Genomic DNA, 22,417 nt, shown 5'->3' on the forward strand with positions numbered 1-22,417 from the left:
CCTGGCTTGAGACCGGAAATGCCATTCCCTCTTCCCTATTGTTTTCTATTAGGTATTAACTGGAGATTAGCAAATGGAGTTTCAAGGTCAAAATTGTGAGTTTCACTTCCTTATAGACAAGGTAGTCTTTCTTAGGCCATGACCACAGAGGACAGCCTAACCAAGGGCAATCATCCCTATTGACGGAAGTGCTCCAAACTCAACCTGTGTGCAGATAATGTCACCACCATAAATGAAAGCGGTATGACGCAGCCAAGGAGTACACATAGATTTTGGCTGAGATGCTAACGCCAATTGATAGGCGGTGGCTTTTAGAATGAGCACTGTGCCAAGAAGGCTTTGGAAACCACATGTGAGTTCACCAAAGAGTGCTGTGATTGATTGGTCTTGTCTGCCCTGCCTCGGGATAGAGAAGCAGTGGCAGGTATGCTGTGCTTGCCATTCCTGGTGTAGTCTATTCGGATGGAAGAACTAAGACATCTAAGGCTTGGGCAGCTCAAAGCATATACGTTTTAATTTGTGATTCTGTCTTTTTCTGCCTCTTCCATTTCTGCTTTTTCTCAGGAGAGATGGCCAAACGCACCTTCTCCATGCTAGAGACGTTCCTGATCTTCCTCCTCGTGTTGATGACCGCTATCACAGTAGCCCTTCTCAGCCTCCTGTTTATCACCAGTGGGACCATCGAAAATCACAAAGGCAAGTTGTCATGGGCTCTCTTGGATGCTCTTCCTAGCCTGTGGGAAATTTCTTGATTACTGGGGACGCCAAGGCAAAGAACAGTGTCTGCTGATAATGCAGATAACAGGGCAGTTCAATGTGTACTTAAGCAGCCGGGATGGTCGTCTAACCTTTACATTAATTGCCTTTTCTGCATCGATAGCAATTTTTATCAAGCTTACCTTTGTCCACAAATAGCCAGTTGATAGGCATTATGACATGCATTTATTCCTCTCTCACTTTTCCACTGACCTAGGCCCAGTTCAGAATTCTTCAAGGCCCAGTAATGTGAGCATTTGCCCCAAGCCTTCTCTCTTTCTCTTTGCCTTTTCTTAGGCATCATCTCCTCTTGGGGACAAAAGGAAAATGACAGGCACACTGGATATTAATGAGTCTGTGGAAAGCTTTAGAGAAGGGAGCATTGAACTCAACTTCTTAGGAGGGCCACTCAAGTTCTGTAAATGATGTGGTGTGGGGAGGTGGGTGGGGTGGGTAGTAGTCATGGTGTCACATGGATGCAGATCTCCAGAGTTTTCAAGAGAAGCTGGAATGGATGATTTAGGCTTCTCCTGATGTATTAATGTTGGGAATTAATTTAGTCTTGGAAAACAATGTAGGCTACATTACAGGCAATATTGGGCCCCTGAGTCTTTGATGATCCCTACTTCGGTGGTGGGTCATACACTGGTAAACAAGTAGAGAAGAAAGGCGGGGGTTGAACACTTTGACCGAAGTAAAGGGAGAGCTGGTTTTAGACCAAATAGAGAAGGAGCCCAATATTTTTTACCTCCGTTTTCTCTCTTATGGCCTCTTTCTTCCAGTATATTCTCTAACATGACCCTGTGCTTTGAATTTCCTGCAGAGGGACAGAGATCCTCTGCTCTAGCAGTGTGCAGAGTAGGTGCATGGACTGCTAGAAAGGAAAGCATCCATAGGACTTCCTTAGTTTTAGCTCTTAAACTTGGAGAATCCAGAGGCTAAGATTCACAGGGTGATCAACAATTATGATAACTATTCTCATAGTAGGAGCTGCTGTTTGTTGAGTGGTTGCTTTGTGTCAAGCACTATGGTCAAGAGTCTACTTCCTTTTCCTCCTTAATTCTCATAAAACTTCTATAAAGGTAGGTGCTGGTCTTAGTATCATTTTCCAGATGTAGGACCTGAGACTCTGAGGTCCCAAAGGAATCGTCCTTGGCCATTAGACATGGTTTGCCTTTGGCTGGCACCCTGTTCCTACATGGTTATCAATAAAGAAAAAGAGCCTGCCTCCTTCCTTGCGATAATTGATGTCTTGTAGCAGATGGAGGCTTGCGGTTGAGAAAATACGGATTCTAACTTCATGTTGAATATGGATGAAAGAGCATCAGACCCTGAGTCAGAGGACCTGGGCTGGGCACCGGCTTCATCTCGTATTGTCCCTGAAATTGTAGTTCCATCACTTCTCTGGGCTTCGGTTTTATTATATGTAAAACTGAAGAGATGAGAGCCCCCCAATTCTAGGATCTCAGGGGAGTCAGCAGCCAGTCTCTTGACCAAGTACTTTCCTAGCACTAATGCCTGTGACAGTGGCATCTGTCGCCTTGGCCACCCTGGCTGTTGTTTGGGGTGGAAACAAACAAGCAAATAACAAGCATGGGTAACATATCTCAGTATATAAATAGAACTAAAGCTATATGCTGGCAATTAGTCTAAATTTATTGTTCAAAACAACCCTTGGGAGTAGAGTATTATCACCTCTATTTTATAGATGGGAATAATCAGGGTAGAACAGGGTAAGTGACTTGCTCAGCTAGTAGGTGGTAGAATTAGTTTTCAAACCCAGGCTATTTGGTTCTGGTACTTGCTCATGTAGTCTCTGTGCCATTCTGCCTCCCTTGATACTCTGTGTGTGTGTGTGTGTGTGTGGTCACATAGGACATGTGTGTGTACATGCACATATGCAGATGGTGATATGAGTAAAATAAGGTAGCACTATGCCGAGCAGACAGTGGTCTAGTGGGCATTCCAAATAAAAGATTTGAGAACGGAGAAGAGGGGGCAGTGTAGAGACAGTGGCATCACTGGACACAAGTGTTGGGCTGCCTCAGAGTGTGACGGAAACAAACCAACTCAGAAGGGAGCTGTGGGGCTTGGTTGCTGGAGCAGAGAGGAGGAAGGTCTCTGGATGGAGAGAAGAGTAGAGACCAGTCCCTGGAGGCTAGGGTTAGCAGGCTGTGCGCCAGGAACCTGGCACCTGGTTTGTTTGGCTGGAGGAGAAGAGCAGGGTGAGTGAGTGCAGAGCCGTGCGTTTGACGAGGAATGGCTTGTGATGAGAAGTTGAAGGATGTTTAATGCAGGCTTTGATTATTGGTCAGAAGTATCTCCAGTTCAAGAGAAAGACCCTTCTTAGGATTATTATCTACAACAAGTTCCTGAGATATTCCTTACCATATATTTTAGTTTGTGTTTTTATTTTTTTTTAACATTTATTTATTTGTGGGAGAGCATGAGTGGGGTGGGGGTAGGGGCTGAGGGAGAGGGAGAAGCAGACTCCCCACTGAGCAGGGAGCCCAACGTGGGGCTTGATCCCAGGACCCTGAGATCATGACCTGAGCCGAAGGCAGAGGCTTAACCCACTGAGACACCCAGGCGCCCCTTTACCATATATTTTAAATATAAGAGAATATATAGATTTTTCCTTAGGAACCTCAACCTATGTGTTCTAATTGATGCCAATAAGTAAGCAGACTGAGACGTTATCCCTGAAATATTTTATTCTGCTTTTAGATTCAGGTCTCCCGTCCACCCAGAGCTCCCCGGCCACCATGGGCTCCACAGCCAGTCAAGGCCCAGCACGCACCGATGGCACTACGACCACGCAGGCCCCTCCCGTGGTTAGCACTCCAGAGCCTCCTCTCTTCCAGAACTTCAGTGGCTACCATATTGGTGTTGGGCGAGCCGACTGCACGGGACAAATAGCAGATATCAACTTGGTAGGTCAATCATGGGCTCCTCAGGGAGAATGAAACGGGTAATGATATTCCTCGCATCCTATACTTATTCCAGATAATTTCATCATCATCATCATTTTCTTCTTCTCACTTTTTCATTGACGTCACTGCCGTCTAACACTATGACTATTGTGCTATAACGAGGGGCCATGTGTTCAACGGCATCTCCTTTGTAAAGTCGACTGGCCGTTTTTTTATGAATGGCAGGGGCAGGGCTGGCAAACTCACATACCACGGGGCACCGCAGAAGGAAGCAGGCCAGTGTAAGCGGATAAGTGTCTAGTGAATCCTCAGTTTGGGGGGCAGTGGGAAGTGAGGGGTACAGCCGGAAAGTCCATGGCTTTAGCAATATTGCCGTGTAGGGCTGCCCTATCTTAAAGGTTTTTCAAGAGAAGCGGGTCACCTCTGGATCAGAGACTGAGGATCTAAACCTCTCAGTTGGGAAATAAAGGCAACTCTAGTTCAAACTGGAAACCTAATGTGGGCCAGCACTGCGGAAGCCAAGGAAAAGGCTTCTGTGGGTCCGGTGTGGCCTTTTGGCTGCTGGACTGCAACTTCTTGATTGTGATGATGGGTGTATTCATTCATAGCTTCCATAGGAAGACAGAACATGGCGTTGTTTGATGAGATTTTTTTCTCATTCCTACCAAATAATCTTTAGATTCTAGGACTTGTTTCCCATTGTCTGTTCTGAGAAATAGCTCTGGAATGAGAACCCGAAGTGCCACTACTCCTGTGAGGGGTAAAGCAAGCAGTAGAGGAAGCATGCTGAAGACTTCGTGGGTGGGCTTTAGGACGTGGTGAGAAGGGGGGTTTGCGATGGGTACATTTGGACTGACTTAACTGAGGGATGGCCAACAAGGTAAAAGCCAGCATGAGGTACCCTCAGTGAAGACTATTTAATCACAAGGAAACCATTTTCTTAAGAAAAAGAAAGAAAGAATATCACACACCAAACAACCAAAAGGAAGGGAGCCTTCAGTCTTCAGGACATTCTCGGAATGTGGGATGATGGTAGGGGAACTACTTCCTTCCATAGTATCTCAGGCAGGAGAAAAAAATTGAAAACCCTGGAAGGTCGCTGACATGGTAACAGAATTCCAGAGCCAAGCCCCTTCCTTGCCCATAGGCCTGTGAATGTCTCCTGCCAAACTGATGGTTACTTTGCATTTTTCCACACAGAAGAGTAAAGTCTCTCTTATGATGTTGGCTTTATTCTCGAAAACACATATTATTATCCCAGGTGGAATCACAGTGTCCCATCCACTGTGTTGTACTTCACCTTTCCTAAGTGGTCTCGTCCTGTGTGGTTGTACCCGGCTCTGGTGGCGGGGGAGTGAGGCAGAACAGCTCTGACTTCTCTCTCCTCCTCTCTAGATGGGCTACAGTAAGACTGGCCAGAACGCACGCGGCATCCTCACCAGGCTGTACAGTCGAGCTTTCGTCATCGCGGAGCCCGATGGGTTAAATCGAATGGTGTTTGTCAGTGTCGACATAGGCATGGTATCCCAACGCCTCAGGCTGGAGGTGAGTGGCTGAGGTGATGATGAAAGGACATGTTTAAAACAAAAGCTCTGAGTGGATGTGACAGGAGCTAAGCCCTCCTGGCTTCTCATCTGGTGAGTTTCTACTCTGCAGAAGCCTTTGGACAATCGGCCTGCGAACAATTCCAGTCTCAGTCACCTTGGTCAAACTTGCAAACTTGATGATGACAGCTCATCGTCGCTATTACTGTGTTTTGCAAGCTTATTATGTTTGAGGCAACCTTCACATCCATTCTCTTATTTAACCCCCCTCGTTAGAAGTCAGAGAGCTCCGACTCTGACTTAGTAATCCTTCCCTCAAGTTTTTAGACAACTGAGATGCAAGAGGCCAGATGAGAAGTAAAACACAACATTGAAATGCGATTGGCCATAAATGGCTGGAGTTGGGTGAGAGGGAGATGGGGGTCTCATTATGCGATTCCGATGATTTTTGTACATGTTTTAAAATTTCCGTAATAAAATGTAAAAAGAATACAATGTTAGTTAGCTTTCTTACTCTTTAAGCTCTATTGTAGGCAATGGTGGGCTCTTTTGTGATTTTCCCAGAATTGAGACTGTATTACCCCCTCTGTGGGGAAGGCTGGGTTTAGCAGAAGGTGCCTGTGGGTTCTGGGCAGGCAGCAGTAAGATGTGCAGAGGGAGAGGGATACATAGGGTGATGGGTATGGCCTTCCAGCTCTGTCTTTCTAAGCCAGGTTCTTGGCCTTGACTCAGTTGTATTGTCTGCATGGGATCAGGTCACAGAAAGAGAACGTGCTCTTTCAATGTCTGCTCCCATATTGATGAAGGTGAGCAAGAAGGGAGTCTGGAGCACCCAGGAAAGTGAGCATTAAATGTCCACTTCAGGGTCATGTTCTGTCAGCCTCTCTTAAACACTGTTCCTCCTGTGTCATGAAGTGGCCAGTGACAAGGATGACAAGGGGGACCTCAGAGCGTTTCTCCAATGTCACCTCCCCCATCTCTTGACACCCAAGGATCAGGGGATCCCATGTTCTCCCCACTCCTACATTTACAAGAAAACTATGAGATGGGTTTTTGTTATTCCCACTTTATGGATAAAATAATGGAGTCTTAGAAGAGGCAAGGAACTTTCCCAAATTCACACAGTTAGCGAATGGTAGAGCTGGGTTCTGAACACACGTATGCCTGATACCAGAGCCCTCGTTCTTAAAAGTGACATTATTCTATTATCATGGAGGAAAAAATGCATTGGCCACCTGTTTTCTGCACGGTACTTTGCTGGTCACTTAGGAGGCACATAACCTGAGTCGTAATCCACATTTCCTACAAGTTCACTACCCAGTTGTGGAGAGAAGGAAGGGCCGTAATAGAAAACACACTCTCTGTAACTCACTGGAGTAACGTATGGTGCGTAATGGCGGTGCGTTCGTTATCTATTACCGAGTAACAAATAGTCCCAGAATACAATGACTTAAAACAATAGACGTCATCGCACATTCTCTTGGTCAGGAAATCAGGACTGGCTTAGATGTGTGGTTCTGGCTTAGGGTGTCTTGGAATCAAGGTGTTGACAAAGGCTGCAGTCATTGGAAGCCTTGACTAAGCCACCTCTAAGATGATTCCCTTGTGTGGCTGCTGGCCAAAGGCCTCTATGCCCCACTTTCTGTATCATTGCAGCCCAGAGCAGCTGCTCTCCCCAGAGTCACTACCTCAGGGGGGAAGCCACAGTGCTCCTCCTAACCTGGGTCAGAAGTTGCACTTCTAGCCCATTCTGTCCATTGGAAGTGAGTCACCAAGTCACACCGAGGGAGGGGAAAGAAAGCAAAGCGTCCCCTCCAAAAGGGAGGGCTAGCAAGGGACTTGTGGACACACAGTGGTTTAAAACCACCACAAGGGGGGGGCGCCTGGGTGGCTCAGTGGGTTAAAGCCTCTGCCTTCAGCTCGGGTCATGATCTCAGGGTCCTGGGATCAAGCCCCGCATCGGGCTCTCTGCTCAGCAGGGAGCCTGCTTCCCCCTCTCTCTCTGCCTTCCTCTCTGCCTACTTGTGATCTCTCTCTCTGTCAAATAAATAAATAAAATCTTAAAAAAACAAACAAACAAAAAAAAAACCACCACAAGGGGACTGGGAAGCAGGGAATAATCTCATGACGGACGTGACATGTGAATGGGCAGGATTTTATTTTATTTCAATTCCAGAATAGTTAACAGTATTGTTATATTATTTTCAGGAGTAAAAATACAGTGCTTCCACAATTCTGCACATGACTCAGTGTGCACCATAGTGAGCGGGCTGCTCGTGGCCTTGACCTAGGCCACCCCTCCCCCTCTGGAAACCCTCTGTTTGCTCTCTATAGTTAGGCGTCTGTTTTTTGGTTTGTCCTTTTTTTCTCAGTGTTTGTTTGTTTTGCTTCTTCCATTTCACCCATGAATGAACTCATCTCTTTCTCTGACCGACTTCTTCCACTGAGCATTATGCCTTCTAGATCTGTCCGTGTTGTTGCTGATGGCAAGATTGCATTTTCTAATGGAATATTTTATATATAATGTAATATATGATGTATATATATGCATCTAATGGTATATTATTCCATATATATAATGGAATATTGTATATATTATATACACATGTATATATGTATACCACATCTTCTTTTTCTGAATGGGAAGAATTTTAAATGGCTAACATGGGGAGAAAGAGCTATCAAATGGAGAGACGGTGTGACAACATGGAGACACAGGGAGGAATGTAGACTGTCCTTTGCAGGGACATGGATTCCTGCCATTAGGACATGTGGGCATGTAATTGGGAATACACTTGGAATGTATGCTGCTCATAATTGTAGAGGGCCTGGGATGCCAGCTTATTTTGACTTCGGTAAGCTCTGGGGTTTCTTTGAAAACTGCTGAGTGGAGGAGTAACACAAACCCAATTTTGCTCCAGGATGAGGCATCAGGGATGTTTGATGCCAGACTGGGGCAGGAGGTGAGGACACAAATTGGCGGCTCGGTTCCATGAATGCCAAGGCTGTACCGGTGAGGGTCCGCGTGGGAAACCGGCAATCATGCTCAGGTGTTTCAAATGCAGGAGATGGAACCCGCGGGAGCTCTCCGGTGCGTCGGAAGGCTGAGCGAACTAGAAAGGGAAACTCGGGTGGCAAGAAGGATTTCAACTCTGCCTGGAAATTTCTCCTGTGCCACGTGAGGCTGGCACAAAGGTCTTAAATCAATGCGTGGCAGCGAGACTCCATGGCAGTAGGAGGTCACATTAAATGCTAGTGAGATTGGGGAGTGAATAGAAATAAAAGCTGACACTTGCGTAGTCCCCACGATGAGTCGTGCCCTGATTACTTCATATGTATGAATGGGTTTAATCCTCCAAACATCCGAAGGAGGGAGGTGTTATCATTATGTTATTGGACGGATTGGGAAAGCGAGCTGCAGGGGATTGAGTGACCCATGCACAGGAAGCCAGCTAGGAAGTGGCTGGGCGGGGTGCACCCACAGCCTCTGGGCGTCAGCGCCCACACTCGCTACCACTAAACTTCCTGCTTTCCCAGAGCGCCGGCCGTGCTTCTCACGGGGAAATGGTGGGGTCATGAGAAGAAACGGAAGACTCAGAGGTGGACTTTTGGGGGTGGTGTCCAAAGGTAGACAGTTGGTTTGCAGAGGCTGTGAAGTCAGCAGTCCACCCAGCATTTGTCCAGCTCTTCCAATTTCTACTTCCCCATGCGGTCTGAGACCCAACCGGGAAGGCCTACCAATGAACCCACTTCTCTCACCCAGATGAACCCAAGGGCAGGCGTGAAAAATAAATGTAGCAAAACAGGTGCTCTTAGGCTGCTTTAGAACATCTGGTTTTAAGCAGATTCTCAGTCTCAGCTGTAAGGATTGATGAAATTTCCAGCATGGAACGAAGGTTCGGGAAGATCCCTGAGCAGTGAGGCAGGACAGGAGAACAGAGCGGCTTGCCAGATCTTTCCATGGCAGGAACTCAGGTGTATCAGTATTAGGAAACTGAACACAGAGGGGTGAGATGTAGACCCTCGGACAACTTCTTCACTCTGTTCAAACCCTCTCCTCTCCTGACGTAGGGAACTAACTAATTATAATGGTTACCCGCAGGCATTTTCATTAGATGATTGAGTTTTTCTTCCCTTCTTCTTGAAGTCCCATGTGTTGGACTTCATATTGGAGAGTGTAGTTTAGGATACAATGGCTGTGAGCTGTTTGTAGTCTTTTTTTTTAAACATGAGAGCCATAATTTCTTTTTTTTGAAGATTTTATTTATTTACTTAACAGAGAGAGAGAGAGATCACAAGTAGGCAGAAAGCCAGGCAGAGAGAAAGGGAGCCAGGCTCCCCACTGAGCAAAGAGCCTAATGTGGGGCTTGGTCCCAGGACCCTGAGATCATGACCTGAGCTAAAGACAGAGGCTTAACCCAATGAGCCACCCAGATGCCCCGAGAGCCATAATTTCTATCTGCTTAAAGGCTTGATTCCTGAGAGAATAAGGAGATAGACACTGACTTCTATAATCCTAACATCATAGTTCTCTGGGAATAAAAATGGGCGTAGTGCCAGGCTTGTAGTGAGTTTTGTGGTACCCCCTCAGTGACCTTTCCACCCGCTCCCAACAGACACCTCTTCCTTGTGAGTGTCGTCATCACTATGTGGAAGAAGGTAAAAGAGCGACGAAACATGTGGGCTGGAGTAGGGTTCCACAGAAACGACATGGAAACTTCTTGGGATGGAGAATGTGGGCTACTTGGTCAGAGGGAGTTAGTCTGGTCATGTCCTATTTCCTCTCCACATTGGCTTGCAATAACCTAGCAATCAGCGTTTGGGGCCTGGATTGGTTCACGAGGCAGGATGGTTCGTAAGGTCTTCCTCATTCAATGGCCACACGAGTGGATGAGGGTGTGTAGCTCTTCACCTAAAACAGAAGAGGTTGGATGGATGTGTTTATGTGTGTTGGGTACACGGTACCGAAGTTCCCGCCATGCCCTTTTGCTCCGGGGTGTTGTTGGAACTGGCTTGGACCAGCTCACAAGGGCTGACTGTTAAATGTTCAGGAACTTGCTAAGCTCGTTGTTAGATTTTGGTAGCTTGAAATGGACTGTGGTGGGGGTATTTATACGTCAGAAACTGGTGAACAATTCGAAGGGGGGGCTTTCGTTTCTGTCTGCATGACAGCTTCCCAGCACACTGCCTTCTGTGCCATTCTCGAGGTAGACAGGACTGTGAATCAAAAAAGGCCTTCTTGTTTTGCTAAGCCCAGATTTGGATTCAGAATCCTTCTCAACACATTGCATCTGAGAGCAGCTACCAGTAAGTAGGACTGGGTCCTCATGTAAGTGGTATTCACCGTCCCTGCCAGAGGAGAGACTTCATCACTGTGCCTGGTATTAGGTGATAGTGTCCTATGTCGAGGAAGGTTGGTTTGGGTTTGACACTTAAAAAAAAAATTTATTTATTTACTTATTTGAGAGAGAGCGAGTGTGCAGGGGGAGGGGCAGAGGGAGAGAATCTTCAAGCAGACTCCCTGCTGAGCGTGGAGCCCAACCAGGGGCTCGATCTCAGGACCCTGAGATCATGACCTGAGCCGAAACCAAGAGTTGGAACTGACAGGTGCCCGTGAGATCATTTAAATGATTTTTGGCCTAAAAAAAGGTCAGAACATCTTTCCCAGGGAAGCCACAATAATACCAACTTTCAGATTCAGAAACAGGTGCCTGGCACCATCAGGGATTTCTCTCTGTCGTTTTCTCGACGTGTCTATGCCCCACAAGCACACGTTATCACACGTGATGAGATGTTCACGGGCTGATGAGTTCGGTGCGTACTCCCCGGTCTCTCTGTGTGCATTATCTCCTGCTCCACAACGAGTCATCTGGAAAACTCAGGGGCCTAAACCCACACTCGTCCTGTCCTTTCTGTGGCTCCGGAATCCCAGGGGGCCGGGCTGGGTGATTCCGACTGAGGTGAGAACTGCAGTCCCACACCTTCCTGCTGTGTCGTGAGGTGGGACTCCCTGGCTGCCTGAGGCTGTGGGTGTTGGAAGGCTTCCTGAGGTGAAGGGTCAACGGGTCTGAGGGGTCGGCAAGCTGGTGCTGACGAGAGGGTTCCTTTCCACATGGGGCATCCCCACAGGGCTGCTGGGGTGTCCTTACATCATGGCAGCTGGCTTCCCTCAGACCAGTAAGTGTGACCCCATGTGTCCGGTTTTGAGTTCTTCATTTTGGGCCAGGAGGCAGTAAAGAGGCCTGGACACACTCTGTTCACGCTCTGTTCACTTTTCCCTGTGTACTGCCTGACCAGCTCAGGCTCTTCATTTTAAGCCTCTGATGGAAGATGACGTCTTTGAAAGGTGGTTTTCCTCGCCGACATCCGTCACTCTCTCTTTCCCTACCCAGAAACATTTTTCTTCATGGCACTCACCCCTGCATGATCTAATGTAATATTATACACTTCTCTGTTTGCTCATTTCTCTCCCATTAAGAAAAAAAGCTTCGTCAGGGTAGGAACCTCACCTATCCCTAGTGCTCAGACCAGTGCCTGGACGCTAACACTACGTGTGGAATGATGAATAGGAAAGTGCACTCTTTCTATCGAGACACGGATCTGCATTGTGGCCCTGCTACTTAGGAGAGCAGCGGGCATGGTATTTATCTTCTGGATACTTCCGTGTTCTCAGCTGGAAGCTTAAAAATACCTACCTGTTGGGGTTGTTACAAAGATTCTAAAACAACATAATGCGTGTGATACCCAACCCAGTGCTTGCACAGAGCGAGGAGCCATGAAACGTAGGCCTTGGCAGGGACCGTTGGTGTTGACGTTGTTACCATGGCAATGCGCTCCCGCCTAGAGGGAAGGGCCACCCGCCAGGGATGTCATTGATAGGGACTGGCGATGAGCCTCTCCCGAGCCTTTTCCATAGTGAGTTGTTCTGTTATCCCTCTTCTTAGTTCTAATTTTTTTTTCTTTTCTCCTGTAGGTCCTGAACAGGCTGCAGAGTAAATACGGCTCCCTGTACAGAAGGGACAATGTCGTCCTGAGTGGCACTCACACTCACTCGGGGCCAGCAGGGTTTTTCCAGTACACTGTATTTGTCATCGCCAGCGAAGGGTTCAGCAATCGAACTTTTGAATACATGGTCACTGGCATCGTGAAGGTAGGCACAGAGGGTTCAGGAGTGGTTTGCTGTGATAGGGAGAGAGTCCTTCTAGGATCTCGGGCTGCGCGTTTTTGCTCCTACCTTGCCCCCGTTCCTGATTCCCATGTAGCTTCTGGTCTCCCAGGCACCGACCGATGGAGAGAGGACAGTTCTCTGCAGGAAGCCTCATGCCGTTGTCTAAAGGGACAGTCATAATCTTTGTAACACAGAGGGCCCCACACGGTCTGTTCTCTGCCCTAAGTCACACAGAAAGGAACCCATCAAGGAACCTAAAGTAATTACGAGTAATTGTAATCTTGCCTCCTATTTCCCAGACACAATGACGGGGGATCCTGTTTCCACACACACCCTCAGTGCTCACCCACATCCTCAATGGTCACTGCAGATGACATGGTGCTCCTTCCAGAACGCCCAGACCCCCTGCTGTTGCTGGCTTGGGTGCCTCTTACTCCTCTCTCCCCAGCTCTCACACAGGATCCTTTCTAGTGTTCTCCTCATGCTTTCGCCTTTGAAATGTAGTTTCTCTCTACTTTTTCTCATGAAGCTACTCTCTAAGCCCAGCAATCTAGTCAGCAAAAGCAGACATATCTTTTTTTTTTTTTTAAAGATTTTATTTATTTAATTGAGAGAGTGAGAGTATGAGAGAGAGAGAGAGAGATCATGAGCAGGTGGGAATGAGTAGAGGGAGAAGCAGGCGCCCTGCAGAGCAGGGAGCCCGATGTGGGACTTGATCCCAGGACCCTGCAATCACCTGAGCCGAAGGTGGATGCTGAACTGACTGAGCCACCCAGGCACCCCCAGACATGTCTTTACAACAATGTTTTCCAGATTCTGCCCCGCAGTTCATGCCTGGCTGCGTGAAATCAATTTCGTGGGTCGCGATACGCCCTGAGATCAGAGATCAGATCAGAGAGTATCATGGTGCCAAACACATCATAAGGATGTAGTTCATCTTGTGGACGTCTGTTTTAGGACACACATGTCGAGGGATATTAGGCTGTGATGAAGAATATATTGCTTATTGTGGTTTTGAGTTAGAAAAGTTCCAAAAAACTTTGCCTCAGAGGGTGGGGTGGATGGAGTAGGTATGGAGGAGAAACGCCTACATGTTACCAATTCTGGTCCAGTGCTGGGGGAGTCGCTCCCAGTTTGGCCCCCTGAACCTGAGGACAGTGCCTGACATGGGCGCCGCAGGACACTCAGGTGCCCATCGGTAGGAGCTCCTGGGTTCCCAGCAATTCTGTGTCTCAGCCCCGAGGCCAACGGCACACCCCCAGAGTGACTGACCCTCCCTAGCAGGGGCAGCTTGGAGACCAAGGAAACTGTCCACAGCACACTTGTCTTTGTATTGACTAAGTCCGTACCCCACCAGGATTTCTAAATTCACAACTCGCTCACGCTCTCTCTCTTTAACCCACAGAGCATCGAGATGGCGCACAGAAATATGAAACCAGGCAAAATCTTTATCAACAAAGGAATTGTGGAAGGTGCCCAGATCAACCGAAGCCCTTCTTCCTACCTTCAGAATCCCGAGTCAGAGCGAGCCAGGTGAGGGGATGGTTGGAATCAGATCATGTGTTTCCTTTAGCCGTCAGTCACAAAATCTAAGCACACAGTTGTTCCTCAAGGAATGGGGTGGGATCCTGAAGGAGTATTCAAACTAAGATACATTTGAAGCATGCTTAGAGTTTAAGAGTGGCAGAAATACCAAGTCAGGACCTGCACACAAGTCTGGGTGCTTTGCTGGCTGTTGGGGGGGTGTAGGTGTCAATGCCAATGTCGGAAGGACTCCCGGCTTTGAAATTGGGCACGACGCTGGTCTCATCTCAGCTTGATCTCTTCCAAACCGTGTGACCTTTGGTTATTTACTTGTTCCTAATCTATGGGCTCTCAGCCTGTTCTTTAAAGTGGAGATCAAAGTGTGGGCAATATATATTTGTTAAATTAAGGAATAGCTCCTTTTATTATGTCATTCAGAAGAAATCATCTTCGTCCAGGTGGCAAGAGAAAGGACATAAAAGGATAAAGAAACTGGAATGAAAAGCAAGAAATAAAACTAGCAGAGTTGAATGGAACAACTAAGGGAGATAGTTATTTGTCTTTTTTTTTTTTTAACGTGCTGAACCAGGTCTGCAACAGACGAGAAGCACTTGCCTACTACAACATAGGAAAAGAGTATTTCCGTTTTGATGTGACCGCTTAACCTTTTACATTTGTCTGTGTACTTTTCAGTAGATTTCAAAGGAGCTGATTTTTAGAAAACATAATCTGACACCCCTTGAAAGGACATGAAAGAACCGCTTTACGCTGCAGGTCACGAATGCTTTTCATTTTGCATAGTCCCTGCTATTTTTAAGAGATTCCATTAGAATTTAATCTGAGTAGAAATTTCAAGGGCAGATCCTTTTTGTAAGAAATACCAGTATGTTATTGAAGATCACGTGTACGACATAGAGATGCACACGTCACCTCTCGTTGGCTGGCCTGATGCCTCTGACTCTGGTGGCATTTGCAAACCATTTCTTTAGCAGAGGAATGGGGTCCCTGGTGTGGTTCGTGAGACTGTCAGCCTGTCAGGGTGCCTGGCTTACGGAAAGGCGTTTTGGTTTCTGTGTCAGCTTCTACTGCTGGTCACACAGGAGGGCCAGGCTCTGATATAGAAGTGACTGAGTTTCTTTGTTTGGCTGACTAGGTATTCTTCAAATACTGACAAAGAAATGGTCGTCCTAAAGATGCAAGATTTGAATGGAGCTGAACTGGGCCTCCTCAGGTACTCTGTTCACCTTTTTTTTTCTTTTTGGTTTTCATTCTGTCTGGATAACTTTCCTGAATCCTGCGGAGGGAAAGGGGGGAGGGAGAGACTAGAATCGTGGCAGAAGGGGTTGAGAATCTATTGAGTGGTTAAGAGTCCAGATGTGGCAATCAGGCTCATCTGGGATCCAGCCGTGGACCCCGGGGCAAGATTCTCAGCTTCCCAGGGCTCAGTTCCACAGCAGGAAAACAGGGTAAGTTAAAGGATGATGTAAATGGGGGAACTGCGTGCAGAAAGCAGCATAGCATCTGGCGTGTGATGTAAGAATTCAGTCAATGCTAGTGCTTGTTCCTCTCTCACGATGTCATATACGGGACTTCCCCCCTGTAATGAGATGCACCACTCTCTCTGGGTAAAATGAGAAAATGCTCTGACCGACCAGGCATGGGATGGTGGGTTCGAGATGATTTACCTGTGTTTTCCTACAAGAAAGAAGTGACATCTAACGTAGGACAGTGCTAACTAGCGATGGAAACAGAATCAAGGCAAAAACTACAGCTTGGCATGGATTTGAGTCCCATTTTATATGTAAGAGAACATGGATTTTGTTTTCTTCAAAAAGAAGGCATTTGCATTCACGTGTGAATTTGGTCCCTGCAATCGGACAGTCTCGGCTACTGGATGGGTAACAGTGCCGATGCCTTGATTCCAAGTGATCGAGGATGCCCAGTGGGAGCACAAGATGGCGCACGGGCCCTGCGGTTAAGTGGCCTGGGGTCACTCTGGGTTCTCATTGTGATGAGCTATGTGACTTTGGCTAAGTTACTAAACTGCTCTAAGTCTTGATTTTCTTACTTTCAAAATGTGGGATAAGGTGAGCCCTCAAAATGTTGCTAATAAGTGTTAGTGAAGGCAGTACGTGAAAGTTTCTATGGAAGTCAAATTCACAGTTAATTAAAAGTAATAAGTAATAAGAGGTGAATGAAAAAGTAATAAGAGGTGAATGAAAACATGAAAGACCATGACCAGGACTGGCACTATAACTAGTTGGGGGGGTAGCCTGGTGGTACAGTGTTCTAGTGTTCATGTAGGTTTTAGGACTTGAGTTCAAATCCTAACCTTCTACTTACTAACCCTGAGGCCTGGGGGAAGTAACCTACCTACTTACACCTCAGCCATTCCATTGAAACTCATAGGATCGTTTCAAGACTAAATGAGGTAATACTTGCAAAGAACGCCATTACTGGCTTATCAGAGTGCTTGACATTCTTAGCGTTGGAGTTACTTCTTTGGGTTTCAGGTGAGTTCACTAGAAAGTCCCTGATAAAATAGTCTTTATTTTCCAGGCTGACATAATAGGAGTCATCCATCCATTAATGATTAATTCATCTACTGATCAGTGCCCCCGGCCCAGTGTTTCACTCAATAGACTTTCTAAATATCAGGGCTGCGACTGTGTGCTGGGGGTATGAATAAGGCATGGTTCCTATCTGGAAGGTCCTATCCCTGACCAGTGGGATGATTGGGGCAGGGGACAGAGACAGACAGACAAGGAATCATAACATAAATCACATGGTCACAAATGTTACCACCTGGGCATGAATAAATGCTGTGGGAATTTGAAGGAGCTGGCACTGATGCGGGAGCAACGTGGAAGGCTTCATAGAGAAAATGACGTTCACATTGGATCTGAAGGACCCGGGGGATTTCTCACGGAGTCCTGAAAACACGGTGAGCTGTGAGGCCGGAGTATGGGTGACTATCAGACAGGGGGCTAGGGATGAACCTGAAAAGGTGAGCTAGTTCCAGACTGTGAGTCACGCTGGTGGGACATTTGGTGCAGAGACCATCAGGACACAAGCGTGTCATCTGTGACTAGTAAGAGAATTCCACATTTATTGGGAGAAGAAGGACCATCATTCCTTGTCGTTTCTGCCTAACTCCTGGCCGGAAGACTGAGACCGTTCATGATTCCCTTTTATTAGTTTCCGAATCATTTAGCAATGCCAACGGAAAGCTAAAACATGTTATCCTTTTGACAGATGTTCTTTGCTTCCTTGCATATGACTATATGACATATCTAGAAGTCTCAGGGTCAACTGTCAAGGTTATAACAGCTCTTCTCCATCTGCTAGGCGTTAACACAGTGCAATAACTTTCTATTGTTTTCGTAGCTGCCATATGTTCTCCGTGATGTAATTGCTCCAGCAATTGCTTCTTGTTGCATCATGATAATTGGTCTTTGAATGCATTAAAAATGATCCAAAGCATAAAGTCAAGTCTGGGCTGCTCAGTAACTCAGCCGCCACACGTAGGTGCCTGCTGTTAGGCAGACTCCCAAGGTAGGAGGAGTCTGAATCTCAGATTTGCAGAGCATGGGTATCATCTAGTTCAAAGGTCAGCTATGGCCTAGAAAGGGGATGCAATCTGTCTGTTATCATGGCCGAGACTGTTCTCTTTGCACTGAAAATCATATTGAAGCCCATAATTGATTCTCTGCTACTTTCATTTTTGTTTTCATTTCTTCATTCCCTAAGTCTGCCCTGGGTACCTACTATGTGGCATGCAGGACTCCCCAGTCCTTGGAATGGTGCATTTCCTGACTATGAAATCAGGAATCAAATACCTTGGAACCAAATCCCCATGCCTGTGCTCCTTGAGCAAATCCTTTAGATTCTCAGATACTCAATTTCCATATTTCTCAAATGTGGATCTAATATCTTCAGGCTATTAGTTACTCATGTGTTCATTGAATATTGTAGAGTATATGTGTCCTGAACTCAGCTAGCACTATAGATACACTGATGAGCAGAAATAGATGGGAGTTGTTGCCCTTACAGAATTTATAATCTCCTGGTAGAGACAAAAGGTATCCAAATAGTCATACAAATAATTATAATTGGGTTATAACTGTATGATTATATAATTATAATTGGGTTAAATGTTATGAAAGGAAGGTATGTGCAGCTCTCTTAAAGGGACTTGACCTGGTTGGGGAGACTGGGAAAAGATTCCTTAAGAAAGTAACAATGGAGCTAAAAACCAATGGAAGGGTGAGAATTAAAGTGCAAAATGGGGGAGGTGGCTGCAGGTGGTGGTGGTGAAGGAACATTTACGTAGATGGAGAAGCATGTGCAAAAGTCCTGTGGTCCATTTTAGGAGCTGATAGAAGGTCTGTGTGGCTGGAGTGCAGGGGAGAGTGTGTTGTGAGTCAAAATGAGTAGTAGAGATTAAATGCTATGATAAAGGTTTTGGTCTTTACATCAGGAGGAAGGGAAAATCATTAAAGTGTTTTAGTTGGGGTTGGGAGATGGATGCTCTTGAAGGGTTAGGAAGAGTGGTGACCTGAAAAATGGGATAGAATTATGTGTGTGAACCTATTGCATAAGTCATTAAGTTCTTTGCATTCATGAGGGCACCATTTGCTTTGGTTGGCCTATCTATGCCAGGAAAGTGTTTCTTTTTGCCTGACGCTATCTCATACAGAAACAGTAAATGATTTGTCTCCAGATGTGGAGGACATGTTTGGGACGTTCTGAATTCTGAATTAAAATGGAAGCTGGGTGGCATTCACAAAATCCACTTTGGGGCGGCTCTGGAAGGCACCCCAAAGAAGGAGTCTGTCCTCCAATGGGGAACACAATGTTAAGTCTTGCGAGATCCTGTTGGAACAGGACACCATGGGAGAGAGGGAACTCTGAAGGGAGAAAACCAGCTAAGGTTTCAAATGTCTGTACCCACAGGAAAGTCATAAGGGTGGGCAGATAATCTGAAGGGCAGCTCTGGTTGGTGGCGAGCCACTTCTCCCAGTAGCCCTTGCACCTGAGGCTCTGGATGTTAGTGGGGTGGGGTCTTGGGGTATATGGGGGGCCAGGCTCATTTTCCTCAAGCTCCAGGCACCAGCACAGGCTTGGTCTCCCTGCTCTTCCCTCTCTCCCCTGTCAGGTTCTCCTCCTTCAGCTTATAGGAGGGCCACGGACTCTCCTCTTCCTTTTCTTATCTTGTCAGCCCTGTTGGGCTCTGTCCGGCATGGCTTCTCGTCACCAGAGCTGTGAGGAAGGTCTAAGCAAATTTCTGAATGATTGCTCAACCCCCTTGTGTTTTACACACTGAAGACCTTCTTATTCTTGCAGAAAGGGCTGGTGTGAGGGGGTTCTTTCTAAAGTGTTTTTTGTTTATTTGTTTGTTTGTTTGTTTGTTTTTTGGACAGAGAGAGAGATCACAGGTATGCAGAGAGGCTTGCAGAGAGAGAGGGGGGGTTGCAGGCTCCCTGGCGAGCAGAGAGCCTGATGTGGGGCTTGATCCCAGGATCCCAGGGTCATGACCTGAGCCAAAGGCCGAGGCTTAACCCACTGAGCCACCCAGGCACCCTGAGGGGGTGTTACAAAACAATAGGATGATTTGTTCATCCCATTTGAATAATTGGTGTACACACTTAGAGAAGCCCGATTTATGACATTAAGCTAATTTATTTGGATGACGGTGACTTATAGAACTTGGTTGTAGGGTGTGTGTTCATGTGTAAATCTTCTCTACCGTCTGTGAGCATGACTTCTTGAACGAGCAGGTCTGTCTGTTCTGCCTTCTGTGTTCGCCCCTTAGTCTCCTCACCCCATTCACGGAGCAAACAAGGAACGCTCAGTGACTGCCTTTCACCAGCCATTCTGGACTTCTCCTTTCTCCACTTCCTCTCATCTTTGTTGGCACAAATACCTTCTCCATTAGCGTCAACTCTGGTTTGTGAAACCCCACTCTCTATTTCTAGGTCCTGAATTTCTTCTTCCTGTTCCGCCTCATCTATGTTGATGCTGTCTTCTTGCTCCAACTTCCTGTCAGTGCACTTGTACTGTTCCTCTCCAGTAGAGGATAGGCCTAGGGCTGTGTGGTGAGCGATTGTCCTGCATCTGGTCTGTCCCTGTTTAAAGTGAAGCTCCCTACTAAGCACTCTTTGATGACAAGGGTGATGATAGTTGACTGGTGACAGATATAAATCATGCTTGTTAATTTGAATTGTTAAATTTAAAAGATTAAAAACCAAAAGTTTATAGGGGTGCCTGGGTGGCTCAGTCGGTTAAGTGGTTAAGCATTCAACTCTTGATTTTGGCTCAATTCATGATCTCAGGGTCAAAAGATCAAGTCCTGTGAGAAATATTAACAGTGTCTCTCCATGGGCTACTAAGTGTGTGCATGTGTGTGTGTGTTTTGTAGTGATCCTCTTTACAACTGGTAATAATTTTATTTTTGTCTCAAAATCTTTGTATTCTCGGGGCGCCTGGGTGGCTCAGTGGGTTAAGGCCTCTGCCTTTGGCTCAGGTCATGTTCCCAGGGTCCTGGAATCGAGCCCCGCGTCGGGCTCTCTGCTCAGCAGGGAGCCTGCTTCTCCCTCTCTCTCTCTCTGCCTGCCTCTCTGCCTACTTGTGATCTCTGTGTGTCAAATAAATAAATAAAATCTTTAAAAAAAAACAACTTTGTATTCTCATGTTAGCATCACTAACTTGGTTCTCTACAGGTTAGAATTTTCAGGTATATTTTTCTATCATTTTCTTTCAACTTTTATTTGTTCATACATTTTAGAGGTATTCCTTATGAGTATCGTATAGCTTTATTTATTTCTTACTTTGACAATCTTCATCCTTTCATAAGTGAGTTTAGTCTATTTTTAGGAATTGTGATTATTACATATCTACACTTTGGGGATATCTTTTCACTTTGTGCTATTTGTCTCTCTTTTTCAATGTCTTTTCTCCCTCTCTTATCCTTTTAAGATTGATAGAGATTTAAAAAATATCTTTGAGTGGAAGATTATAGGGGCACCTGTGGGGCTTAGTCGGTTAAGTGTCTGCCTTTGGCTCAGGTCATGATCTCAAGGTGCTGGGATCAAGGCCTACGTCAGGCTCTCTGCTCATAGGGGAGCCTGTGTCTCCCTTCCCCTCTCCCCGTGCTTGTGCTCTCTCTCTTTCTGTATCAAATAGGTAAATAAAACCTTTTTAAAAAATAATGGAATATAATAATTTCCAAGGGTGGCGGCAACAAAAACTCTTATCACATGTATTCTGTACAAAGTGACCTCGATAGGACCCATGAAAAGGCTTTTCATGGAGAGCTTTTCTCCAGCCCTTGAGTCTTGGCTAGCCATGGGATCGTTTTGCCTAATAGACGGTGGGAGGGGGGAACCCTGTGGCAGGGTTGGGATAACTTTTTGCCTTTTAATGGGCTTTATTTTTTAGGCCAGTTTTCGGGTCCCGACAAAACGAAGCAGAAAGTGCAGAGATTTTCCCATATACCATCTGCCTGTCCTTTCCCCCATCAACATCTGGGACCAGAGGGCTATACATCATAAATTCAGTGAACTACACAGATACATCATTATCACCCAAAGTCCATAGTTTACCTCAGACTTCACCCTTGGGGTGGTATCAAGTGGTTTTTATTTTTTATTTTACTTATAATTTTTTAAAAGATTTTATTCATTTATTTGACAGACAGAGATCACAGATAGACAGAGAGGCAGGCAGAGAGAGAGAGAGAGAGGAGGAAGCAGGCTCCCCGCAGAGCAGAGAGTCCGATGTGGGACTCGATCCCAGGACGCCGAGATCATGACCTGAGCCGAAGGCAGAGGCTTTAACCCACTGAGCCACCCAGGCGTCCCTCAAGTGGTTTTTAAAATCTCTTCTCTTTTGTTCATGTATTTTAAAATATTTCAACAATAAACAAGAAACAAAAAGGGAAGGAAAATTAAAAATCACCTGGTAATTCTGGGATAGGGTAGCTTCTGTTACCATTTTGTTACATAGCTTGTTAGATCTTTTCCTAATCATATCCATACATTTTTTTTATTTGAAAAAGTGAGGCTTTGTATACCATTGGTAACTTTTTCATCTAGAAGCACCTTATGAGTACCTTTCAATGCTACTAAGTATTTTTTAAAGTCACCATTTTAAATGGCTGTGTGATAGCCCATTGTATGTATGACAAGGTACTCAACAAATTGGCAATCATTTGATACTTAGTTTACAGTTTTTGCCATCATAAATGCAACACGATAAGCATTCCAGAACAGATATCTTGTATATTTGCCAGTGATTTCCTTAAGCTTGAATTCCTAGAAGTGTGATTGCTGGGCTCAAAAGGACTGCTGGTTACTACCCCTTTTCTTATAAGTGGCCAAACGGCCCTCTGGAAGGTTTCTGCTCGTTTTCACTCCTGTTACCCAAACACAAGTGGGGTGTTGTTCTCTGTGTTTTTGTCCATCTTCGTATTATCCTGCTATCCAATTATT

At 46.0% G+C, this 22,417-nt stretch overlaps 1 protein-coding gene across 1 annotated transcript in view; it reads left to right on the forward strand.

Moving 5' to 3' along the window:
* Positions 1-569: 569 nt before the first annotated feature.
* Positions 570-22,417, forward strand: part of LOC111145321 (N-acylsphingosine amidohydrolase 2) — a 64,381-nt gene continuing 42,533 nt past the window's right edge. Inside the window, exons 1-6 of the mRNA XM_022500158.1 lie at positions 570-696; positions 3,484-3,689; positions 5,085-5,234; positions 12,207-12,383; positions 13,807-13,934; positions 15,079-15,156. Of these exons, the coding sequence (XP_022355866.1) occupies positions 570-696; positions 3,484-3,689; positions 5,085-5,234; positions 12,207-12,383; positions 13,807-13,934; positions 15,079-15,156 (866 nt within the window). The remainder of the gene's footprint in view (positions 697-3,483; positions 3,690-5,084; positions 5,235-12,206; positions 12,384-13,806; positions 13,935-15,078; positions 15,157-22,417) is intronic.

The sequence above is a fragment of the Enhydra lutris genome, unplaced genomic scaffold, assembly GCF_002288905.1.
Source record: "Enhydra lutris kenyoni isolate GAN:26980312 unplaced genomic scaffold, ASM228890v2 scaffoldscaffold12, whole genome shotgun sequence".
In the NCBI taxonomy this organism is placed as follows: domain Eukaryota; kingdom Metazoa; phylum Chordata; class Mammalia; order Carnivora; family Mustelidae; genus Enhydra; species Enhydra lutris.